Source organism: Eucyclogobius newberryi, unplaced genomic scaffold (genome assembly GCF_026437365.1).
Source record: "Eucyclogobius newberryi isolate DKJ021-1_F unplaced genomic scaffold, fEucNew1.0.hap1 SCAF_21, whole genome shotgun sequence".
NCBI classification, from domain to species: Eukaryota; Metazoa; Chordata; class Actinopteri; order Gobiiformes; family Gobiidae; genus Eucyclogobius; species Eucyclogobius newberryi.
In genome coordinates, this window is record NW_027315846.1 from 28,250,180 (window position 1) to 28,269,756 (window position 19,577).

Genomic DNA, 19,577 nt, shown 5'->3' on the forward strand with positions numbered 1-19,577 from the left:
CAAACAATGTAAACCTGAGCCTCCTTTTTCTTTTGACAATTGCAAGGTTTTGAATCAGAGTTTTTTTTCCCTTGCCATATAAATCTTGAAATTGTTTTATTCCACTCATAAAACAGCCGGTTGGGGATGGAGACTGGAAGAGTCTGGAACAGATAGAGAAATCAAGGCAAAACACAAATTTGTATAGTTTCAATACTTTGACTTAGACTAAAGTATGGGATTTTTTATGGTCTTAAAAAGAGGGGTATCAAGGTAATATTCCTTGCAGATCTTTTACATTTTTCTCTTTTTCTTTTTCTTTTTTGGAGGCTATAGCTATAATTCGTCCTCTCAAGACTGCTTTGGAAGCAACCCAAAGGATGGGCGGAGATATTTCTACAAAAATTTAGACAGGGGCATGATCACTTAGGTCTATTTTTAGATCTGTCTTTCTTGAGAAGAAAAAAGTGTTGTATTCTGAAAAAGATTGTATGCGGATTTGAAAAATATACTAGTGTGCTCCAGGGTTAATTTCCCTCCACATATCCTATATTCGTCAATAAGATACAGAACTTCTTATTTATTGCTCCTCCAGAGCCTCTTGAGCTCTCCCCCACAGATCAGGGTTCCCTCAGAGTGGTTCACAATCAGGTCAATGACATCAGCATAGAAAGTGATAAAGCCCCCTGGTGGAGCAGACACATTTAAAAGAGTGAAAACTTTCCATTAATATTCCCTTTAACCAGGACATATGTGCCTCTTTATCCTTACATTCAAAACTCTGTTCACAAACTATTTGAATTTCTTTAGTTTTTGATGTTCGGTGTCATTCAAATGTGTCTCTTTTAAATATACAATGTCTATTCTTTCATTTTTCATTTTTGTTCATATTTGTGTTTAGTGTTGTTCAATGCCGCTCACATTGAAGGATGGGACTTGTAACACGTCTGGTGCCATTAGGTTGATTGTATTGATCGTACCGTTGATATATACAGAACTACTGTATTATAGCATTATTTGAGAAGAATTGTACTTTAATCATGCTGGTCAGTACATTCTTTTTATAGGTATGAATATGATTGAATATTAGCATCTGTGGTGGAAAAAGGTTCAGTTGTTTCATCTCGACGTTTCAACTCCCAAGAGTCACCTCTTTGTTTTCTTTCAAGCTAGCCTCTTGTTTACTATGTTGTGGGCTAATAGTCTCCCTTTTGTCCCTGGCTCACTCCCTCTCCTCCCTGTGAAACTGATTAGCATCCAAATGTCCTGGGCGTCTAACTCTCCAGGGGTTCAAAATTCCACTATAAACAACAGGAAGATTGAATCTTGACCCTCCATTCCTGTTTAAAGAAGGTCTTTCTTTTTCTAACAAAAATAGCCTCTTTAAATCCTCTTTCAAAACATCTTTTCTCCTGCTTAGAATCTTCACCTCAGAGTCTTCAAACGAGTGATTAGAGGCTTCAAGATGTAGATGCACGGCGCTCTGTGGTCCTGAACTTGCATGTCTTCTGTGCTGATAGAGCCTCTTGTTCAGAGGCAGTTCAGTCTCTCTATGTAACACTCTTCAAACTTTTCTTCACTACATTGGACAGAATAAACTACATTGCTTTGTTTTTGGGTCGGCATATTGTCCTTAGGATGAACCAGTTTGTGTCTTAAAGTGTTTCCTGGTTTAAAATAAACAGGGAATAAAATAAATATTTCCCGATCTAAATTCACAGATTGACAATGACTCTTGGATGAGAGTCGAAACGTTTTGTTTTTTCTAAAACTGAGTCCAGATGAAACAACTGAACCTTTTTCTACAATGGAACTCTGCAGGACGACTGAGGGACGACACCGACATTAACATATGTCGTTCAAGATCACTCAAACTACAATAAACAGCACATTTTCACAACTGGGTTTAATACAGTTGAAGCCAGAAATCATTTAGATTTTCTATTTCTAAAGGATAGCATCAATAAAGTGTAGATTTTGAAGTCTACCTAATTCGTAACACATATTTGACTTCAACTCCAACTTTCTATTTGAAACATTTTTGTATAAAGATTAGACTTTGCATGTTATTGTGAAGGATGTCAAGATTAACCAGTTATCCAGGTCACAATTATAAGAGCAAACATTTTAAATGGTGACATGGTGAGAATCTGTTAGTCACAACTGTAAGCAAGACGAATTGGCCCTTGGGGCATAGGTTGGACACAAACCAAGGAGTTCACTATTGTTTAGTCAAAAATGGTGAGTAATAACAGTGCTTAGCTGAAGCGTCTCACCAAACATGATGCTGCACAGGCCTTCAGGGAAGGGCTCCACAGTGGGGCTCCCATTGACTGCATGTGTGTCTGTGGAGAGAGAACAGTGTCAGAGTGTGAGGGCCCATTCTCAGTTGGGAGGGCCCACTGCCTGAGCTGGGGCCTGAGCCGGGGCATGAGCCCACACACATACACACATGAACACTCGCACATGAACACTCACACATGAACACTCACACATGAACACTCACACATGAACACTCAAACATGAAAACTCACACATGAACACTCACACATGAACACTCGCACATGAACACTCGCACATGAACACTCGCACATGAACACTCGCACATGAACACTCGCACATGAACACTTGCACATGAACACTCGCACATGAACACTCACACATGAACACACGCACATGAACACACGCACATGAACGCTCACACATGAACGCTCACACATGAACGCTCACACATGAACGCTCGCACATGAACACTCACACATGAACACTCACACATGAACACTCACAAATGAACACTCGCACATGAACACTCACACATGAACACTCAAACATGAAAACTCACACATGAACACTCACACATGAACACGCCCACATGAACACTCGCACATGAACACTCGCACATGAACACTCACACATGAACACTCGCACATGAACACTCACACATGAAAACTCGCACATGAACACTCACACATGAACACGCCCACATGAACACTCGCACATGAACACTCGCACATGAACGCTCACACATGAACACTCGCACATGAACACTCGCACATGAACGCTCACACATGAACACTCACACATGAACACTCACACATGAACACTCACACATGAACACTCACACATGAACACTCACACATGAACACACGCACATGAACACTCACACATGAACACTCACACATGAACACTCACACATGAACACTCACACATGAACACTCACACATGAACACTCACACATGAACACTCACACATGAACACGCCCACATGAACACTCGCACATGAACACTCGCACATGAACGCTCACACATGAACACTCACACATGAACACTCACACATGAACACTCACACATGAACACTCACACATGAACACTCACACATGAACACACGCACATGAACACTCGCACATGAACACTCGCACATGAACACGCCCACATGAACACTCACACATGAACACGCCCACATGAACATGCCCACATGAACGCTCACACATGAACACTCACACATGAACACGCCCACATGAACACTCACACATGAACGCTCACACATGAACACTCGCACATGAACACTCACACATGAACACTCGCACATGAACACTCACACATGAACACACACACATGAACGCTCACACATGAACGCTCACACATGAACGCTCACACATGAACACGCCCACATGAACACTCACACATGAACACGCCCACATGAACATGCCCACATGAACGCTCACACATGAACATGCCCACATGAACACGCCCACATGAACACTCACACATGAACACGCCCACATGAACACTCACACATGAAGACTCACACATGAACACACACACATGAACGCTCACACATGAACGCTCACACATGAACGCTCACACATGAACACTCACACATGACCACTCACACATGAACGCTCACACATGAACGCTCACACATGAACACTCACACATGAACACTCACACATGAACGCTCACACATGAACACTCACACATGAACACTCACACATGAACACACACACATGAACACTCACACATGAACACTCAAACATGAAAACTCACACATGAACACTCACACATGAACGCTCACACATGAACGCTCACACATGAACGCTCACACATGAACGCTCACACATGAACACTCACACATGAACACTCACACATGAACACGCACACAGTTAATAGGGCTCTACACATTTGGTGTAAGTGAGAGACAGATGACCTCACATTACGTGTCCAGATGCATCTCTGAGACCATTAGGCAAGCAGTGATTTTGATGTAGACATTGTGAAGGAGTCAGACTGGTGCAGGCCTCATACATGTTGTATGACCTGTGCTGCTGCCTCTGGATGACCCACTTCTGCTCTGCATCGCATCAGCTTTTCACTGCTTTGCACAAACTCGGTACCAGTCCTACAGTCTGGAATTGTGCAACAAAGGAAGCTCATTGGGAGAAATTGTTTCTTTTCTGTTTCTTTTAAAAAAAAATATTTTTTCTAATATAAAAATATAAAAAACACAATAGAACAGAACAAAAAGAGCAGAGAGCAGTAGACACAGATCAAAATCAGTAGACATCCAATGAATAACAAAAACATACAAATAAACCAAACCAAATGTCCCATTTAGTCCAGAGTCCATCAAATGCTAAATCAAGTCCAAATGTGACATTTCCGATTTCGTGAATGTCAAATATATGACGGTCCAATCAATTATTGTCTGTGTAATTTGTGTCATCCATTTTTTTGTGAAAGGCTTTTTCACCGCTGCCAGGAAGATGCTCCAGAGGTAACTGTTTATTGTGTCCAGGACAGGAGTCCCGAGGCCCTGAAAAGTTCTGAGAGTTCCTGCACAGGCCATTTGGAGGAAGTTAAGAATCCCTGGGTAAAATCTGTACTTACAACATGGAAGGAGCTGATCACAACATACAAACTAAACAAAGATGTTAAAATCTTGATCTTCCGATCAAAATTTCACACCTAACAGCACAGATCTAAGATTAAAGTCTGGACAACAAAGGTCATTACCGGATTGTAAAGGAAAATCTTTTTTTTTAAATTATTATTATTGTTGTCTGGTCCCTCCATGGCACCGGCGCCAGTAGCTACACTAAAGTACGGCGTGTCGTCGGTACACGTTTATATACACGTTTATATGAAAGAGGAACTTCACGAACGATCGGGACACGCACTGGAATCGCTTTAAATTAACTTGTTTTGACTTTATTCAGCTGGATTGAGTGTTTTCGTCGTGTCGTTGCGATGTGTCTTGGCTCTGAGTCCCCCGGCTCCGGCCCCGCCCCCCGGCTCCGGCCCCGCCCCCCGGCCGGTGCCGTACGGCGTTTACACAAAGGAGGAACTCATGAAACTGCGGAGAACTGTCGTCTTACCCGGAGATCGTCACGTTATCCCGTCGCAATACTGACCTAACCTAATACTGATGTGCAATTCTGTCGTATGTGCAATTGCTGTTGGAATTCATGTGCAATTCATGTGCAATTACTGTGAAATTCATGTGCAATCTATGTGCTGTCGTGACACATATTCATGTGCAATTACTGTCGGGATCACATGCAATGGTATTTATTTATTTATTTGTCTATGGGAGTTTTTATTTATTTATAGGAGATCTTCTACTGAAAGTGTTTTTCAGACTTCCTATAAGTGATCTGTTCTTCTGTTTCTACCTCTGTATCTACCTGCGTTGCACCAATGAAATTTCCCCATGTGGGACAATAAAGGAATATCTTACTCGTGCGTAATTCCGATGTTTTGTTTCCCGTCCATTGATAATTACATCCTCCATTCGCGTGTATTATTCCACTGGATAGCAAAACTATGTATTTGAGCCAGTGCAGAGAGATCTTGGTGGCAGTCGATGGCAGGGGCCTCAACGACCAGATCTCCAGACACGGAAACTCTGGGGACATCGAACGTCACCTCGCAGGGGCCTGAGCTTGTGCGGGAAGTTGAGTGGCACCTCCATGCACAGTTCGAACTCTAGAAACCATCTCCTTGAGTGGAGCTGGACGCTCCACTTCTCTGGTGTTTCCCGCGGGGAGAGGCGGTGGGGTGGTGTGGGCTTGTTTACAGCTCTTCAGCTGAGCCGCCACGTGTCGAAGTTCTCCCCAGTGAACGAGAGGGTCGCTACGCCTTTGGGTTGGGGACAGTCTCTCACTGTTGTGTTGGTCTACAGGCCTTCTTACCCGGCCTTCTTGGAGTCCCTGGGAGGGATTTTGGACAGTGCACCAACCAAAGACTCCGGTGTTCTACTGGGGGACTTCAACACCCACGTGGGCTATGACAGTGACACCTGGAGAGGGGTGATCGGGAAGAACGGCTTCCCCGATCTGAACCCGAGCGGTGTTCAGTTATTGGACTTCTGTGCTAGCCACGGATTGTCCAGAACAAACACTATGTTCATGCAAAAGGGTGTACATCAGTGCACGTGGCACCAGGACACCCTAGGTCAATGATTGACTGTGGTCGCAAGGTCTCAGGTGGCATTGAATCTGGTGATGAACGCTGGAAGTAAAGTATGCCGTCAGGGTGAAGAAGGCTTACCAGGCCTCTTTGGCTTGTAGGACTCCTGAGGCCGTTGACGGGTATTAGCTGGCCAGGCATACCGCAGATTGTGCTGTTGCAGACGCAAAAACCCTGGGCTGGGAGGAGTTTTGGAAGGCCATCTTTCGAAGAGGAAGCAGAGACTGGGGACTCAGAGGTCCATCACTCAAGCTGAAGTTACTGAGGTTGTTTGCAAACTCCTCGGTGGCTCCGGGGGTGGATGAGATCCGCCCTGAGGACCTAAAGTTTCTGGATGTTGTAGGACTGTCTTGGCTGACACGTCTCTGCAGCATCGCGTGGCGGTCGGGGACAGTGCCTCTGGACTGGCAGACCGGGGTGGTGGTCCCTCTGTTCAAGAATGGGGACCAGAGGATGTGTTTCAACGACAGAGGGATCACACTCCTCAGCCTCCCATAAGGTCTATTCCAAGGTACTGGAGAGGAGAATCCGACTGATAGTCGAACCTCGGATTCAGGAGGAGCATAGTGGTTTTCGTCCTGGTCGTGGAACACTGGACCAGCTCTAGACTCTCCATCAGGTGCTCGAGGGTTCATGGGAGTTTGCCCAACCAGTCCACATCTGCTTTGTGGATCTGGAGAACACTCGTGTCCCTCGGGGTGTCCTTTGAGGGGTGTTCCGGGAGTACGGGATCCCGAGGCCCTTTGCTCAGGGCTGTCCGGTCCCTGTATGACCGGAGCAGGAGCTGTGTTCAGTGCCGGCAGTAAGTCAGACCTGTTCCCAGTGCATGTGGGACTCCTCAGGGCTGCACTTTGTCACCTGTTCTGTTCATAGTTTTTATGGACAGAATTTCTAGGCGCAGTCAGGGGTCGGAGGGTGTGGTCAGGGGTTGGAGGGTGTCCCATTTGGGGACCACAGGATCTCATCTCTGCTGTTTGCAGACGATGTTGTCCTGATGGCTCCATCAAACCCGGACCTGCAGCTGCACTGGGACGGTTTGAGCCGAGTGTGAAGCGGCTGGGATGAGAATCAGCTCCTCCAAATCTGAGGTCATGGTTCAAAACCGGAAAAAGGTGGCTTGCCCTCTCCAGGTGGGTGGGGAGTCCTTGCCCCAAGTGGAGGAGTTCAAGTATCTTGGGGTCTTGTTCACGAGTGAGGGAAGGATGGAACATGAGATTGACAGTTGGATCGGTGCAGCAGCTGAAGTGACGCAGTCGCTGATCGTCCTTGAGATGCTTCTACAACTTGTTTGGAGTCCACCTGTGGTAGACTCAGTTGATCGGACATGATATGGAAAAGCGTACACACTTTATTTTATAATAATAATAATACTAATTATTATTATGTTTTATTGACTGAGGGATGTTTGCTTCTGGGATAGGTACAAATATCTAATTTACCTTATATTTCCTTTTCATATGATAGCGGAGGGGAGGGGCACTAGACTGTCCATGGTTATCGTAACAGACTTATTTAACAGGGTTGGGGTTTATTGGTCCTTGAATTAAAAAAAAATAAAGTGCTTTTTATTATTATTATTATTATTATTTATAATATATTTGTTGTTTTATTTTCCTTACATTATTTTAGTTTTTTAACATATACATTTTTTTCTCTTCCACATTCTGTGTGTGTGCGTGTGTGCGCGCGTGTGTGCGTGTGTGTGCGTGTGGGTTTGTGCGTGTGTATGTGTGTGTGTATGTGTGTGTGTATGTGTGTGTGTATGTGTGTGTGTATGTGTGTGTGTATGTGTGTGGGCGTGTGTGTGTGTATGTGTGTGGGCGTGTGTGTGTGTGCGGGCGTGTGTGTGTGTGCGTGTGTGTGTGTGCGTGTGTGTGTCTCCGTGTGTGTGTGCGTATGCGTGTGTGTGTGTGTGTATGTGTGTGTGCGTGCGTGCGTGTGTGTGTGTGTGCGCGTGTGTGTGTGCGTGTGTGTGTGTGTATATGTGTGTGCGCGTGTGTGTGTGTGTGTGTGTGTGTGCGTGCGTGCGTGCGTGTGTGTGTGTGTATCTGTGTGTGTGTGTGTATATGTGTGTGCGTGTGTGTGTGTGTGTGTATGTGCGTGCGTGCGTGCGTGTGTGTGTGTGTGTGTGTGTGTGTGTGTGTGCGTGCCTGCGTGTGTGTGTGTGTGTGTGTGTATCTGTGTGTGTGTGTGTGTGTGTACTTGAGGGGGCTGTCCAGGTAAACACATATGTCAAACTATATCCGTGCCTGTTTTTGTGCTGTCTGTTATACACAGTTGTAAATGGATAAAATGAATGTTCTCTCATGAAACGCCCGGGGCCTGAATCCTCCACAAAAGCGTTCTCAGCGTTCTAGACTTTATGTATAGAAGGAACATTCATTTAGCGTTCATCCAAGGGACACATCTCCTTGAGGCTGACATACATAGACTTAAGAACAAACATTACGAGGTCATCACTTCCTCCTCTAGTGACAAAAGGAACAAAAGAGTCCTCAGAGTCATGAATGCAGTGTGTCCTGCAGCACCTCAGGGTCAGAAGCGGCCGCAGTACTTTCTGCTAAATCTCCCTAAATTGCACTAAAATAGCTTTAATATGCGTCTGAGCTCCAAACAAAAAGGTTTTTACTACTCATTGAATATAACATCACCAACTTGTTATTGGGGAGACTTTAATGCCGTATTTCTTCACAATGCTGATTGAACAGGCGGAAAAGAGTTATGACCAAAGATTATCTTCTAATGCCTCACTAAAACTAATAACTGAAAACTGTCTAATTTACACAATCGATTATATATTTATGTCCAAACCTCTTTTTGAAACTATATGCACAACATTTGAACCATCTTGGAATCCGAGGACCTCAGGGACCGGCCTCCTGCTGGTGCCCGAGTCAGGACTAAACATGGACCGGCCTCCTACTGGTGCCAGAGTCAGGACTAAACATGGACCGGCCTCCTGCTGGTGCCAGGGTCAGGACTAAACATGGACCGGCCTCCTGCTGGTGCCAGAGTCAGGACTAAACATGCACCGGCCTCCTGCTTGTGCCAGAGTCAGGACTAAACATGGACCGGCCTCCTGCTGGTGCCAGAGTCAGGACTAAACATGGATCAGCCTCCTGCTGGTGCCAGAGTCAGGACTAAACATGGATCGGCCTCCTGCTGGTGCAGAGTCAGGACTAAACATGGATCGGCCTCCTGCTGGTGCCCAGAGACGGGACTAAACATGGACCGGCCTCCTGCTGGTGCCAGAGTCGGGACTAAACACGGACCGGCCTCCTGCTGGTGCCAGAGTCAGGACTGAACAGGGCCCGGCCTCCTGCTGGTGCCAGAATCAGGACTAAACATGGACCGGCCTCCTGCTGGTGCCAGAGTCGGGACTAAACACGGACCGGCCTCCTGCTGGTGCCAGAGTCAGGACTGAACAGGGCCCGGCCTCCTGCTGGTGCCAGAGTCAGGACTAAACATGGACCGGCCTCCTGCTGGTGCCAGAGTCAGGACCAAGGACAGAGTTACATTTAAAAGCACAGAAAATGGTTGTAGGGTTCTCTTTCCCTCTCAGAGGGAGGGGAACAATATTGGCTCTTATTTGACACTTTTCAGACATTATTACCTTACCTTATTTAGCCCCACCCACTTCTCCCTCTTTCCCATTTGATCAGCACTTTCGTCGTCGTGGCACTTCCGTCATCATGGCACTTCTGTCATGGCACTTCTGTCGTTGTGGCACTTCGGTCGTCGTGGCATTTCTGTCGTTGTGGCACTTCTGGTCCAGTGGGAACTCTGTTGGTTCAAGAACGGGGGAATAGTCTGGCCTCTAAAACGCTCTAAAGTCGATTGATTTGTGTCAAATGTCCAATGTTCATGTGACCAACAAGACAACACTGAGTCCCTGGACCTGAAGACGGCTTTTTGTCTGTGTAGAACTTGTTTTCTCTGGAGGTCCCTGTGTTCACTAATACAACAGGGAGGAGGATTACGTTGAACGGCGGCGCTCAGGCCAACGGGAATATGGTGAATATCATTAGATGAAATAACATTTCATCATTTGAGCCTTTGGGCTAAAAGTCTAATGTAAATATCCCAATCGAGGCCGTGGTCACACTCCCTCAGTGTAACGTCCAGCCTGTCAACATTATACCCTCAGCTGCTGGTTTTCCTCTTGCTGTCCCCCAGACCCACCTCTGCTGTGGGCTCTCTACCACGCCGCGCCTGGCACTGCTCCTGACACTGCTCCTGACAGTGCCAGGCTGCTCCTTTTCAGTGTGTCGGCTGGACAGACTGAAAAGGAGCAGCCTGGCACCCCTCTGCTCCATCAGCGCACTCACAGCCACTCAAGACTGAATACCCACACTACAGAGCCTCAAGGGCACACCAGAACACCAGGACGGTACGGCTTAGAAAGGGACTGACTGGTCAGGAACGGAAAAGTGTTTGGGAAAAGGATCCTTGGAAGGCGTTTCATCACCACAGCTTTGTTTTGGAAAACAGCTAAAAAACACAATACTGATCTCTGAAGAAAACTGCTATGGAATACTTCAGTCATCTTGTGTATGCGGCTGAACAAGAACCAAAAGCTGCCGAACTACATTCACGGATAATATCATTGCTTTGTTTATTAACCGTGGTCCACAGTCCGAGCATTGTTGCCCACTCACGGTTTACGCAGAAGCTTGTACAACCGGATGCCTGAAACGAATCCAAAGATTCAGTGTTTACCTCTTCTCCCTGGCTCCTCGCGCATGCTAGCCCGAGTTAGCTTCACACGAGTTGGCAGCACGTCAGGCACGAGACAGCAGAGGCTGGTGCTTTATGTTGGTGCCAGCTCCGCTCTGCTGGCGGGATGATGGGGAAGGGGCCAAATATGGAAGGGAGGGGTGAGAAGGGGCCTCTTTTAAGGACAGGAGACATTTTACATTTTGTTCATTATAAACTATAATGTTGATAAAAAAAATGACATAGTAATAGAAACAGGTCCATTGACTTCCTGTTCAAAATTGCTCTTCATAGTGACAGTTCCATGTATCATCACCACACTGTAACATACTTTGTCTATGGAACTTTTAAGAACTTTCGAGTCACTCTGATTCTTCATTTTATACAGTTACAACTCTGTGCAGGTTGTGGGTGGGGATAGGGGGTAGGGGTAAACAAACATTTCCATAGCACTGGAGCATTACTCAAACCTGCATCAGAACAACTCAGAGTAAAGTAATAATGAGGAAACTCTGTAAAAATGCTCTGTGTGAATATATAAGCCTAATGTGACAATTTACAATATTGTCTTCTCTGATGCATTTGTATGATACTTAACCTCAACCAAACTAGATAGAGGCTCGTTTTTGCACATTTCTGATGGATTGCCATTAAACTGTTTTATTACTGTGATTAGGGCTGCAGAATATGAAATATGAAAACATAAAACAGACAAAAAGTGGTCACCGCCTTCACCACGAGCGGCACGCACCGCCACGAGCCGCACGCGGCGCCGCTTCTCCTCCGCTGCACCGGCGTTTCCGTGTCCGATCACCGGCTTCACCACGAGCGGCACGCACCACCACGAGCCGCACGCACCACGAGCGAGCGGCGCCGCTTCTCCTCCGCTGCACCGGCGTTTCCACGCCCGAACACCGGCTCCGCGCTCCCGCACCCGCCGCCCCGGAGGTCTGTACCTGGGCGAAGGTGTGGCCCCAGCCCGCCACAGGAGCAGACACGGAGAGCGGGGCACCGGCTCCACCCGGAGAAAAGCAGCCCCATACAACCAAGGTACAGCCCCGTTTCTCTGCTTTCCCCGCTCCACAGACAGGGGCGATCTGGTCACAAAACTGGACTCAAATGCGTCTTGATTGGGCTAGAGCAACGCCGGCGTCTGGTATGTGGACTGCCGCTTCTGTCCCAACGTCTTTGTTTTGTTAGTCGTTTCCATTGTTTTGTTTTGTTCCCGCGTCTCTGTGTTGTCTTCTGTCTACATCCCTGTTCCTTAACTTCATCGGACATTACTGCACCGTCCATCACTCATCTCCTCCCTCACTCCTGGACTATCTACTGCCCTAGCCGCCAGCTAACAGCTGGCTTAACACCTGCTGAGGTCCGTCATGGTATCGCGGGGCCTCCCTGCCATGCAGACAAGGTCTGGGGCAACCAACGCCACTCACTCCACCAGCTTCAAATCCCGGTCCACTGCTGCTTTTTCACAACTCTCTGCCCACCAGCTTCTAGTTAACCAGCCTCTAGCCACTGCCAACATACTAACTGGATTACTCTCATCTGCTGCTACGTTCCATCTCCTCCTCGGACTATCACTCCCGCGCCTCCAGGCCACCGCTCCACCAACTTCTCGCCTACTCACCTACACCGCTGCTGACCTTCACCTCCTCAACCATAACCACCGTCTCCCAGCTGCTGCTGCCTCTGCAGCTAGCTCAGCTGGGATCCTTTGCCGGCCCCGCTACATCCACAGGGGCTCTGGTCTCTCCCATAACCAACACTCCAACGACGGCTCACCTATCCCCTCACTCTGGACTAGTTTTCGCCCCCCCGTCACCCCCACCTACCGCACTGCCAACCTCAGCAACCTCCGCCCCCCCACCCCTGCGCCCCCATCCATCTCCGCGCCCCCATCCATCTCCCTTGCACTGCTGAACTGCCGCTCCCTCTCCAACAAATCACCTGTTATATCTGAACTGCTACTGGACAATAACATTGATCTGCTTCTCCTCTGTGAAACATAGCAACAGCCCCTGGACTTCTATGCTCTCAACCAAGCCACTCCCTCCAACTACACTTACACTGCCAAACCCCGCCTCTCCGGGCGTGGGGGAGGTCTTGCTGTTATTCATAAAAAAATCTACATCCATCACTGAACTGAACCTCAACCTTCCATCCATCTCATCATTTGAATACCTCGCCTTCTCCCTCCCCAACTCTATCACCGCTATCCTGATCTATCGTCCCCCAAAGCCCCACCCCTCTTTCCTCACTGAATTGTCTGAACTCCTCACCATCGCATCCTCTCTCTCTGCCCGCCTCCTACTCACTGGTGACTTCAACATCCACATTGACTGCCCCAACGCCCCACTGACATCCGACTTCCTTTCTCTCCTGGACTGCTTCCATCTCACCCAACATATTGACTTCCCCACCCATACCAAAGGCCACACTCTGGACTTAGTCTGTTCCTCTCTCCTACCCATATCTAAGCCCCACCCCCTCCCCTTCCCACTCTCTGATCATCTCTGCATCCTTTTCTCCGCCCCCCTACCCTCGCCCCACAACCCCAAAAAACGCACCATCACCTACCGCAATATCAAGTCAGTCAACCCCCTCATGCTCTCCCAGCTCATATCCTCTGCTTTCCCCCCTGACTCCCCCCCCTCTTCCCCCGACGACTATGCTGTCATGCTCAACACCACCCTCTCCGACTCCCTTGACTCCCTAGCCCCCTGGAAAACCTCCTCCGTCTCATACATCAACCCCGCCCCCTGGTACACCCCTGAACTCCGCACCATGAAGCAGACTGGCCGCCAACTCGAACGACTCCTCAAAAGAACCCGCCTCACCGTCCACGCCGAAGCTTTCAAATTACACATCTCCTCCTACCGTGACGCTCTCCAAGCCGCCAAATCTGCCCACCTCTCCACCCTCATCAACAGCTCCCACCGGAGCCCTCGCACCCTGTTCTCCACCGTCAACAAGCTGCTCCAGCCACCGGACATCACTCCACCCTCCTCCCCTGACCTCTGCAACTCTTTCCTCCTTGCCTTCAATGACAAAATTTCCAAAATCAACAGCTCCATGACTGCCGTCTCCATTAACTCCATCACCACCCCCACCCCTGCCCCCCCTCCTCTCCCTGACCACCCACCCTTCCCTCCCCTCACCACCTTCTCCTCTGTTAACTCCTCTCATATCATAGACCTCATCACCGCTTCCAAAACCACCACCTGCTCTCTCGACCCCCTCCCAACGAATCTAACCAAGGCCTGCCTCCCTGCTCTCATCCCCCATCTCACCACCCTCTTCAACCAGTCTTTATCCCTCGGCCATGTTCCTTCCATCTACAAACTGGCCTCCATCACCCCCATCCTCAAAAAACCCACCCTAGACTCCGCCAACCTCTCCAACTACCGCCCCATCTCCAACCTGCCGTTCCTCTCAAAAACGCTGGAACGCATCGTCGCCGCCCAACTTCACACCCACCTCCAGTCAAACAACCTCTATGAACCCCTCCAATCTGGCTTTCGCCCACTTCACAGCACTGAAACAGCCCTGGTCAAAGTACTCAACGATCTCCTCACCTCTGCAGACTCCGGGGCCCTCAACATCCTGTTACTACTAGACCTCAGCGCAGCCTTTGACACTATAAACCATTCCATCCTCCTACAAAGGCTGCGCCAACTGGGTGTTGAGGGCTCTGCACTTGACTGGCTCACATCCTACCTCACCAACAGGCAAGAGTTCATTTCCCTCTCCGGTCACTCATCCACCCTCTCCCAAGTAACGCAGGGGGTCCCCCAGGGCTCAGTCCTCGGCCCCCTCCTCTTCATCTGCTACCTCTTCCCCCTTGGTCACATCCTCCGCCAACTCAACCTGGACTTTCACTGCTACGCTGACGACACCCAGATATACCTCACCACCAAATCCACCCAAAACCCTCCCCTCAGCCACATTGAAACCTGCATCTCTACAATAAAATCATGGCTCACTCTCAACTTCCTCAAACTGAACAGTGACAAAACAGAGCTCCTCCTCATTGGCACCAAATCCACTCTCAATAAAACTGGTCCCTTTTCACTCAGCATCGACACCTCGACCATCACCCCCTCTACCCTGGTACGCAATCTCGGTGTCATCATGGACCCCACCCTCTCCTTCACTCCCCATGTCAGCCACATCGTCAAGACCTCATACTTCCACCTCCGCTGCATCGCCAAAATCCGACACTGCCTCACCCTCCCCGCTGCTGAATCCCTCATCCATGCCTTTATCTCCTCCCGCCTCGACTACTGCAACTCCCTCCTCACTGGCATCTCCTCCCATTCCCTCCACAGACTCCAAATGGTCAAAAACTCCGCTGCCCGCCTCCTCACCCACACCCGGTCCCGTGATCACATCACTCCCGTTCTCCGCTCTCTCCATTGGCTCCCCATCAAGCAGCGCATAAACTTTAAAATACTCCTCCTCACCTTCAAAGCTCTTCACCACCTTGCCCCCCCCCTACCTGTCTGACCTCCTCATCCCCCACCGCCCCTCCCGAGCTCTCCGATCCTCCTCCTCTCTCACCCTGACTGCACCAACATCCCGACTCAAAACTTTTGGCGACAGAGCATTCTCCCGAACAGCACCCCGACTCTGGAACTCCCTCCCCCAACCTGTCCGCCACTCTCCCTCACTCACAACATTCAAATCCCGCCTAAAAACATACCTCTTCACCCAAGCCTATGACCTCCCCTACCCCTAGCCTCCTCTACCCCATTGTCTACTCTTCTACCCCCTGTTACATCCCCATCTTTTTCTCTCTACTTCTTCTGTCTTGTTCATTTTATCTGTATATTAATGTGTATTGTACGTGTTGTCCCCCCCTGTCTGTAAATACCCCCCCCCCTTTTTTTATTATGTTCAGCGTCTTTGGGTCACTGAAAAGCGCTATATAAATAAAAGTTGTTATTATTATTATTATTATAACATGTGTAATGTAATCATTTTGATATTACAATGGAAAACAGCTCTGTCTATTTGGGCAAATATTTGTCAGACTTTTAAAAGGCCTTTTGCCCTCTTTAAAAACACACAGATTGCCCTTGATTTTTGTCTTTCATGTAATTTTTTTCCCCAGAAGACTGACCGCTGTTTTCTCTTGTAAGTTCAATTCCCTTTCTCTAAGGGTGAATACACATGTCCACAGCTCCCATTTATTTTATTCTTGATACAATTTTGATCCCCTCCTTGAACCGACACCTTAACGTGGTGGAGGGGTTTGAGCTCCAGAATGATCCCAGGAGCTATGTTGTCGGGGGCTTTAAGCCCCTGGTAGGGTCTCCCAAGTCAAACAGGTCCTAGGTGACGGGTCAGACAAAGATCGGTTCAGAAGCCCATTATAGTGAGTTCAAGAACAAGACCAGACATGTCGCCCGGATCGGCGTCACCGGGGCCCCATCCTGGAGCCAGGCCTGGGATGGATGCTCGATGGCGAGCGCCTGGTCTTTCCCCCTCCCGGCCGGGCACAGCCTGAAAGAGCGATGTGGGGCCGCCCTCCAGTGGGCCCACCACCCGCAGGAGGATCCATAAGGGGCCGGCGCAGAGAGATCTGGGCGGCAGTCGACAGCAGGGGCCTCGACGACCAGATATCCGGACACAGAAACTAACTCTGGGGACATGGAATATCACCTCGCTGGGGGGGAAAGAGCCTGAGCTTGTGCGGGAGGTTGAGCGGTATCGACTAGATATAGTCGGCCTCACCTCCAGCACAGTCTGGGCTCTGGAACCATCTCCTCGAGAGGGGCTGGACGCTCCACTTCTCTGGTGTTGCCCGCAGGGAGAGGCGGGGCTGTTGTGGGCTTATAGCCCCTCAGCTCAGCCGCCACGTGTTGGATTTCACCCCGATGGACTAGAGGGTCGCGTCCCTTGGAGTCCTTGGGAGGGGTACTGGACAGTGCACTGACCGGGTACTCCATTGTTCTACAGGGGGACTTCAACGCCCACGTGGGCAATGACAGTGACACCTAGAGAGGGGTGATCGGGAAGAACTGCTTCCCCGATCTGAACTCGAGCGGTGTTCAGTTATTGGACTTCTGTGCCACGGATTGTCCATAACGAACACCATGTTCAAGCACAAGGGTGTCCATCAAGTCACATGGCACCAGGACACTCTAGGCTGGAGGTCAATGATCGACTTTGTTGTTGTGTCATCTGACCTCCAGCCGCGTGTCTTGGACACTCGGGTGAAGAGAGGGGCGGAGCTGTCAACCAATCACCACCTGGTGGTGAGTTAGATCCGCTGGCGAAGGAGGAAGCCGGACAGACTTGGCAGACCCAAGCAGATTGTGAGGGTCTGTTGGGAACGTCTTGCGGAGCCCTCTGTCAGTAGGGTATTCAACTCCCACCTTCGGGAGAGCTTTTCCCAGGTCCCGGGGGAGGCTGGGGACATTGAGGCCATTGTTGATGCGGCTGCTAAAAGCTGTGGTCGCAACCCCCAAACCCGATGGTGGACACCGGAAGTAAGGGATGCCGTCAGGCTGAAGAAGGAGGCCTATCAGGCCACTCTGGCTTGTGGGTCTCCTGAGGTCATTGACAGGTATCGGCAGGCCAAGCGGGCCACAGCTCGTGCTGTCGCAGAGGCAAAAACCCGGGCCTGGGATGAGTTCGGGGAGGCCATGGAGGAGGACTATCGGTCGGCCCTAAAGAAATTCTGGCAAACCATCCGGCGCCTCAGGAGGGGGAAGCAGTGCTTCACCAACACCGTTTACGGTGCGGGTGGAGACCTGCTGACCTCGACTGGTGATGTCGTCGGACGGTGGAAGGAAAACTTTGAGGACCTCCCTAATCCCTCAGTCACGTCTTCTGAGGAGGAAGCAGGGACTGAGGACTCAGAGGCTGGCTCATCTATCACCCAAGCTGAAGTCACTGAGGTTGTTGGCAAACTCCTCGGTGGCTCCGGGGGTGGATGGGATCCGCCCTGAGGACCTAAAGTCTCTGGATGTTGTAGAACTGTCTTGGCTGACACGTCTCTGCAACATCGCGTGGCGGTCAAGGACAGTGCCTCTGGACTGGCAGACCGGGGTGGTGGTCCGTCTGTTCAAGAAGGGGGACCGGAGGGTGTGTTCCAACTACAGAGGGATCACACTCCTCAGCCTCCACGGTAAGGTCTATTCCAAGGTACTGGAGAGGAGAATCTGACCGATAGAACCTCGGATTCAGGAGGTTCAGAGTGGTTTTCGTCCTGGTCGTGGAACACTGGACCAGCTCTAGACACTCCATCGGGTGCTCGAGGGTTCATGGGAGTTTTCCCAACCAGTCCACATGTGCTCTGTGGATCTGGAGAAGGCTTTTGACCGTGTCCCTCGGGGTGTCCTTTGGGGGTTGCTCCGGGAGTACGGGGTCCGGGGCCCTTTGCTCAGGGCTCTCCGGTTCCTGTATGACCGGAGTAGGAGCTGTGTGCGTATTGCCGGCAGTAAGTCAGACCTGTTCCCAGTGCATGTTGGACTCCTCAGGGCTGCGCTTTGTCACCGCTTCTGTTCATGGTTTTTATGGACAGAATTTCTAGGCGCAGTCAGGGGTCAGAGGGTGTGGTCAGGGGTCGGAGGGTGTCCGGTTTGGGGACCACAGGATCTCATCTCTGCTGTTTGCAGACGATGTTGTCCTGATGGCTCCATCAAACCAGGACCTGCAGCTGCACTGGGACGGTTTGAGCAGAGTGTGAAGCGTCTGGGATGAGAATCAGCTCCAAATCTGAGGCCATGGTTCTCGACCGGAAAAAGGTGGCTTGCCCTCTCCAGGTGGGTGGGGGCTCCTTGCCCCAAGTGGAGGAGTTCAAATATCTCGGGGTCTTGTTCACGAGTGATGAAGGATGGAGCGTGAGATTGACAGGCGGATCGGTGCAACAGCTGCAGTAATGCAGTCGCTACATCGGACTGTTGTGGTAAAGAAGGAGCTGAGTCGAAAGGCAAAGCTCTCGATTTACCGGTCACTCTACGTTCTGACCTCACCTATGGTCATGAGCTTTGGGTAATGACCAAAAGGACAAGATCGCGGATACAAGCGGTCGAAATGAATTTCCTTCGCCGGGTGGCTGGGCGCTCCCTTAGAGATAGGGTGAGGAGTTCGACCACACGGGGGGAGCTTGGAGTAGAGTCGCTGCTCCTCCAGCTGAGGTGGCTCGGGCATCTGTTCCGGAAGCCTCCTGGGCGCCTCCCTGGGGAGGTGTTCCGGGCATGTCCCACCAGGAAGAGGCCCCGAGGAAGACCCAGGACACGCTGGAGGGACTATGTCTCTTGGCTGGCCTGGGAACGCCTCGGGATCCCCCCGGAGGGGTTCGAGGACGTGTCTGGGGAGTCCCTTTCTCAGACTGCTGCCCCCGCGACCCGGCCCCGGATAAAGAGGTAGAAGATGGATGGATGGATATAATTTTGATAT

At 49.8% G+C, this 19,577-nt stretch overlaps 1 protein-coding gene across 2 annotated transcripts in view; it reads right to left on the reverse strand.

The window, feature by feature from the left end:
• Window positions 1-19,577, reverse strand: part of msrab (methionine sulfoxide reductase Ab) — a 138,721-nt gene that overhangs the window by 89,309 nt on the left and 29,835 nt on the right. The window contains exons 1-2 of one of the 2 annotated variants that reach the window (XM_072457304.1): window positions 11,166-11,220; window positions 2,256-2,324 (exon numbers count right to left, since the gene is read on the reverse strand). In XM_072457304.1, the coding sequence (XP_072313405.1) occupies window positions 2,256-2,324; window positions 11,166-11,190 (94 nt within the window). In that variant the 5' untranslated portion in view covers window positions 11,191-11,220. Of the gene's footprint in view, window positions 1-2,255; window positions 2,325-11,165; window positions 11,221-19,577 lie in introns of those variants that run through there. The other variant, XM_072457303.1, reaches the window with a different exon arrangement.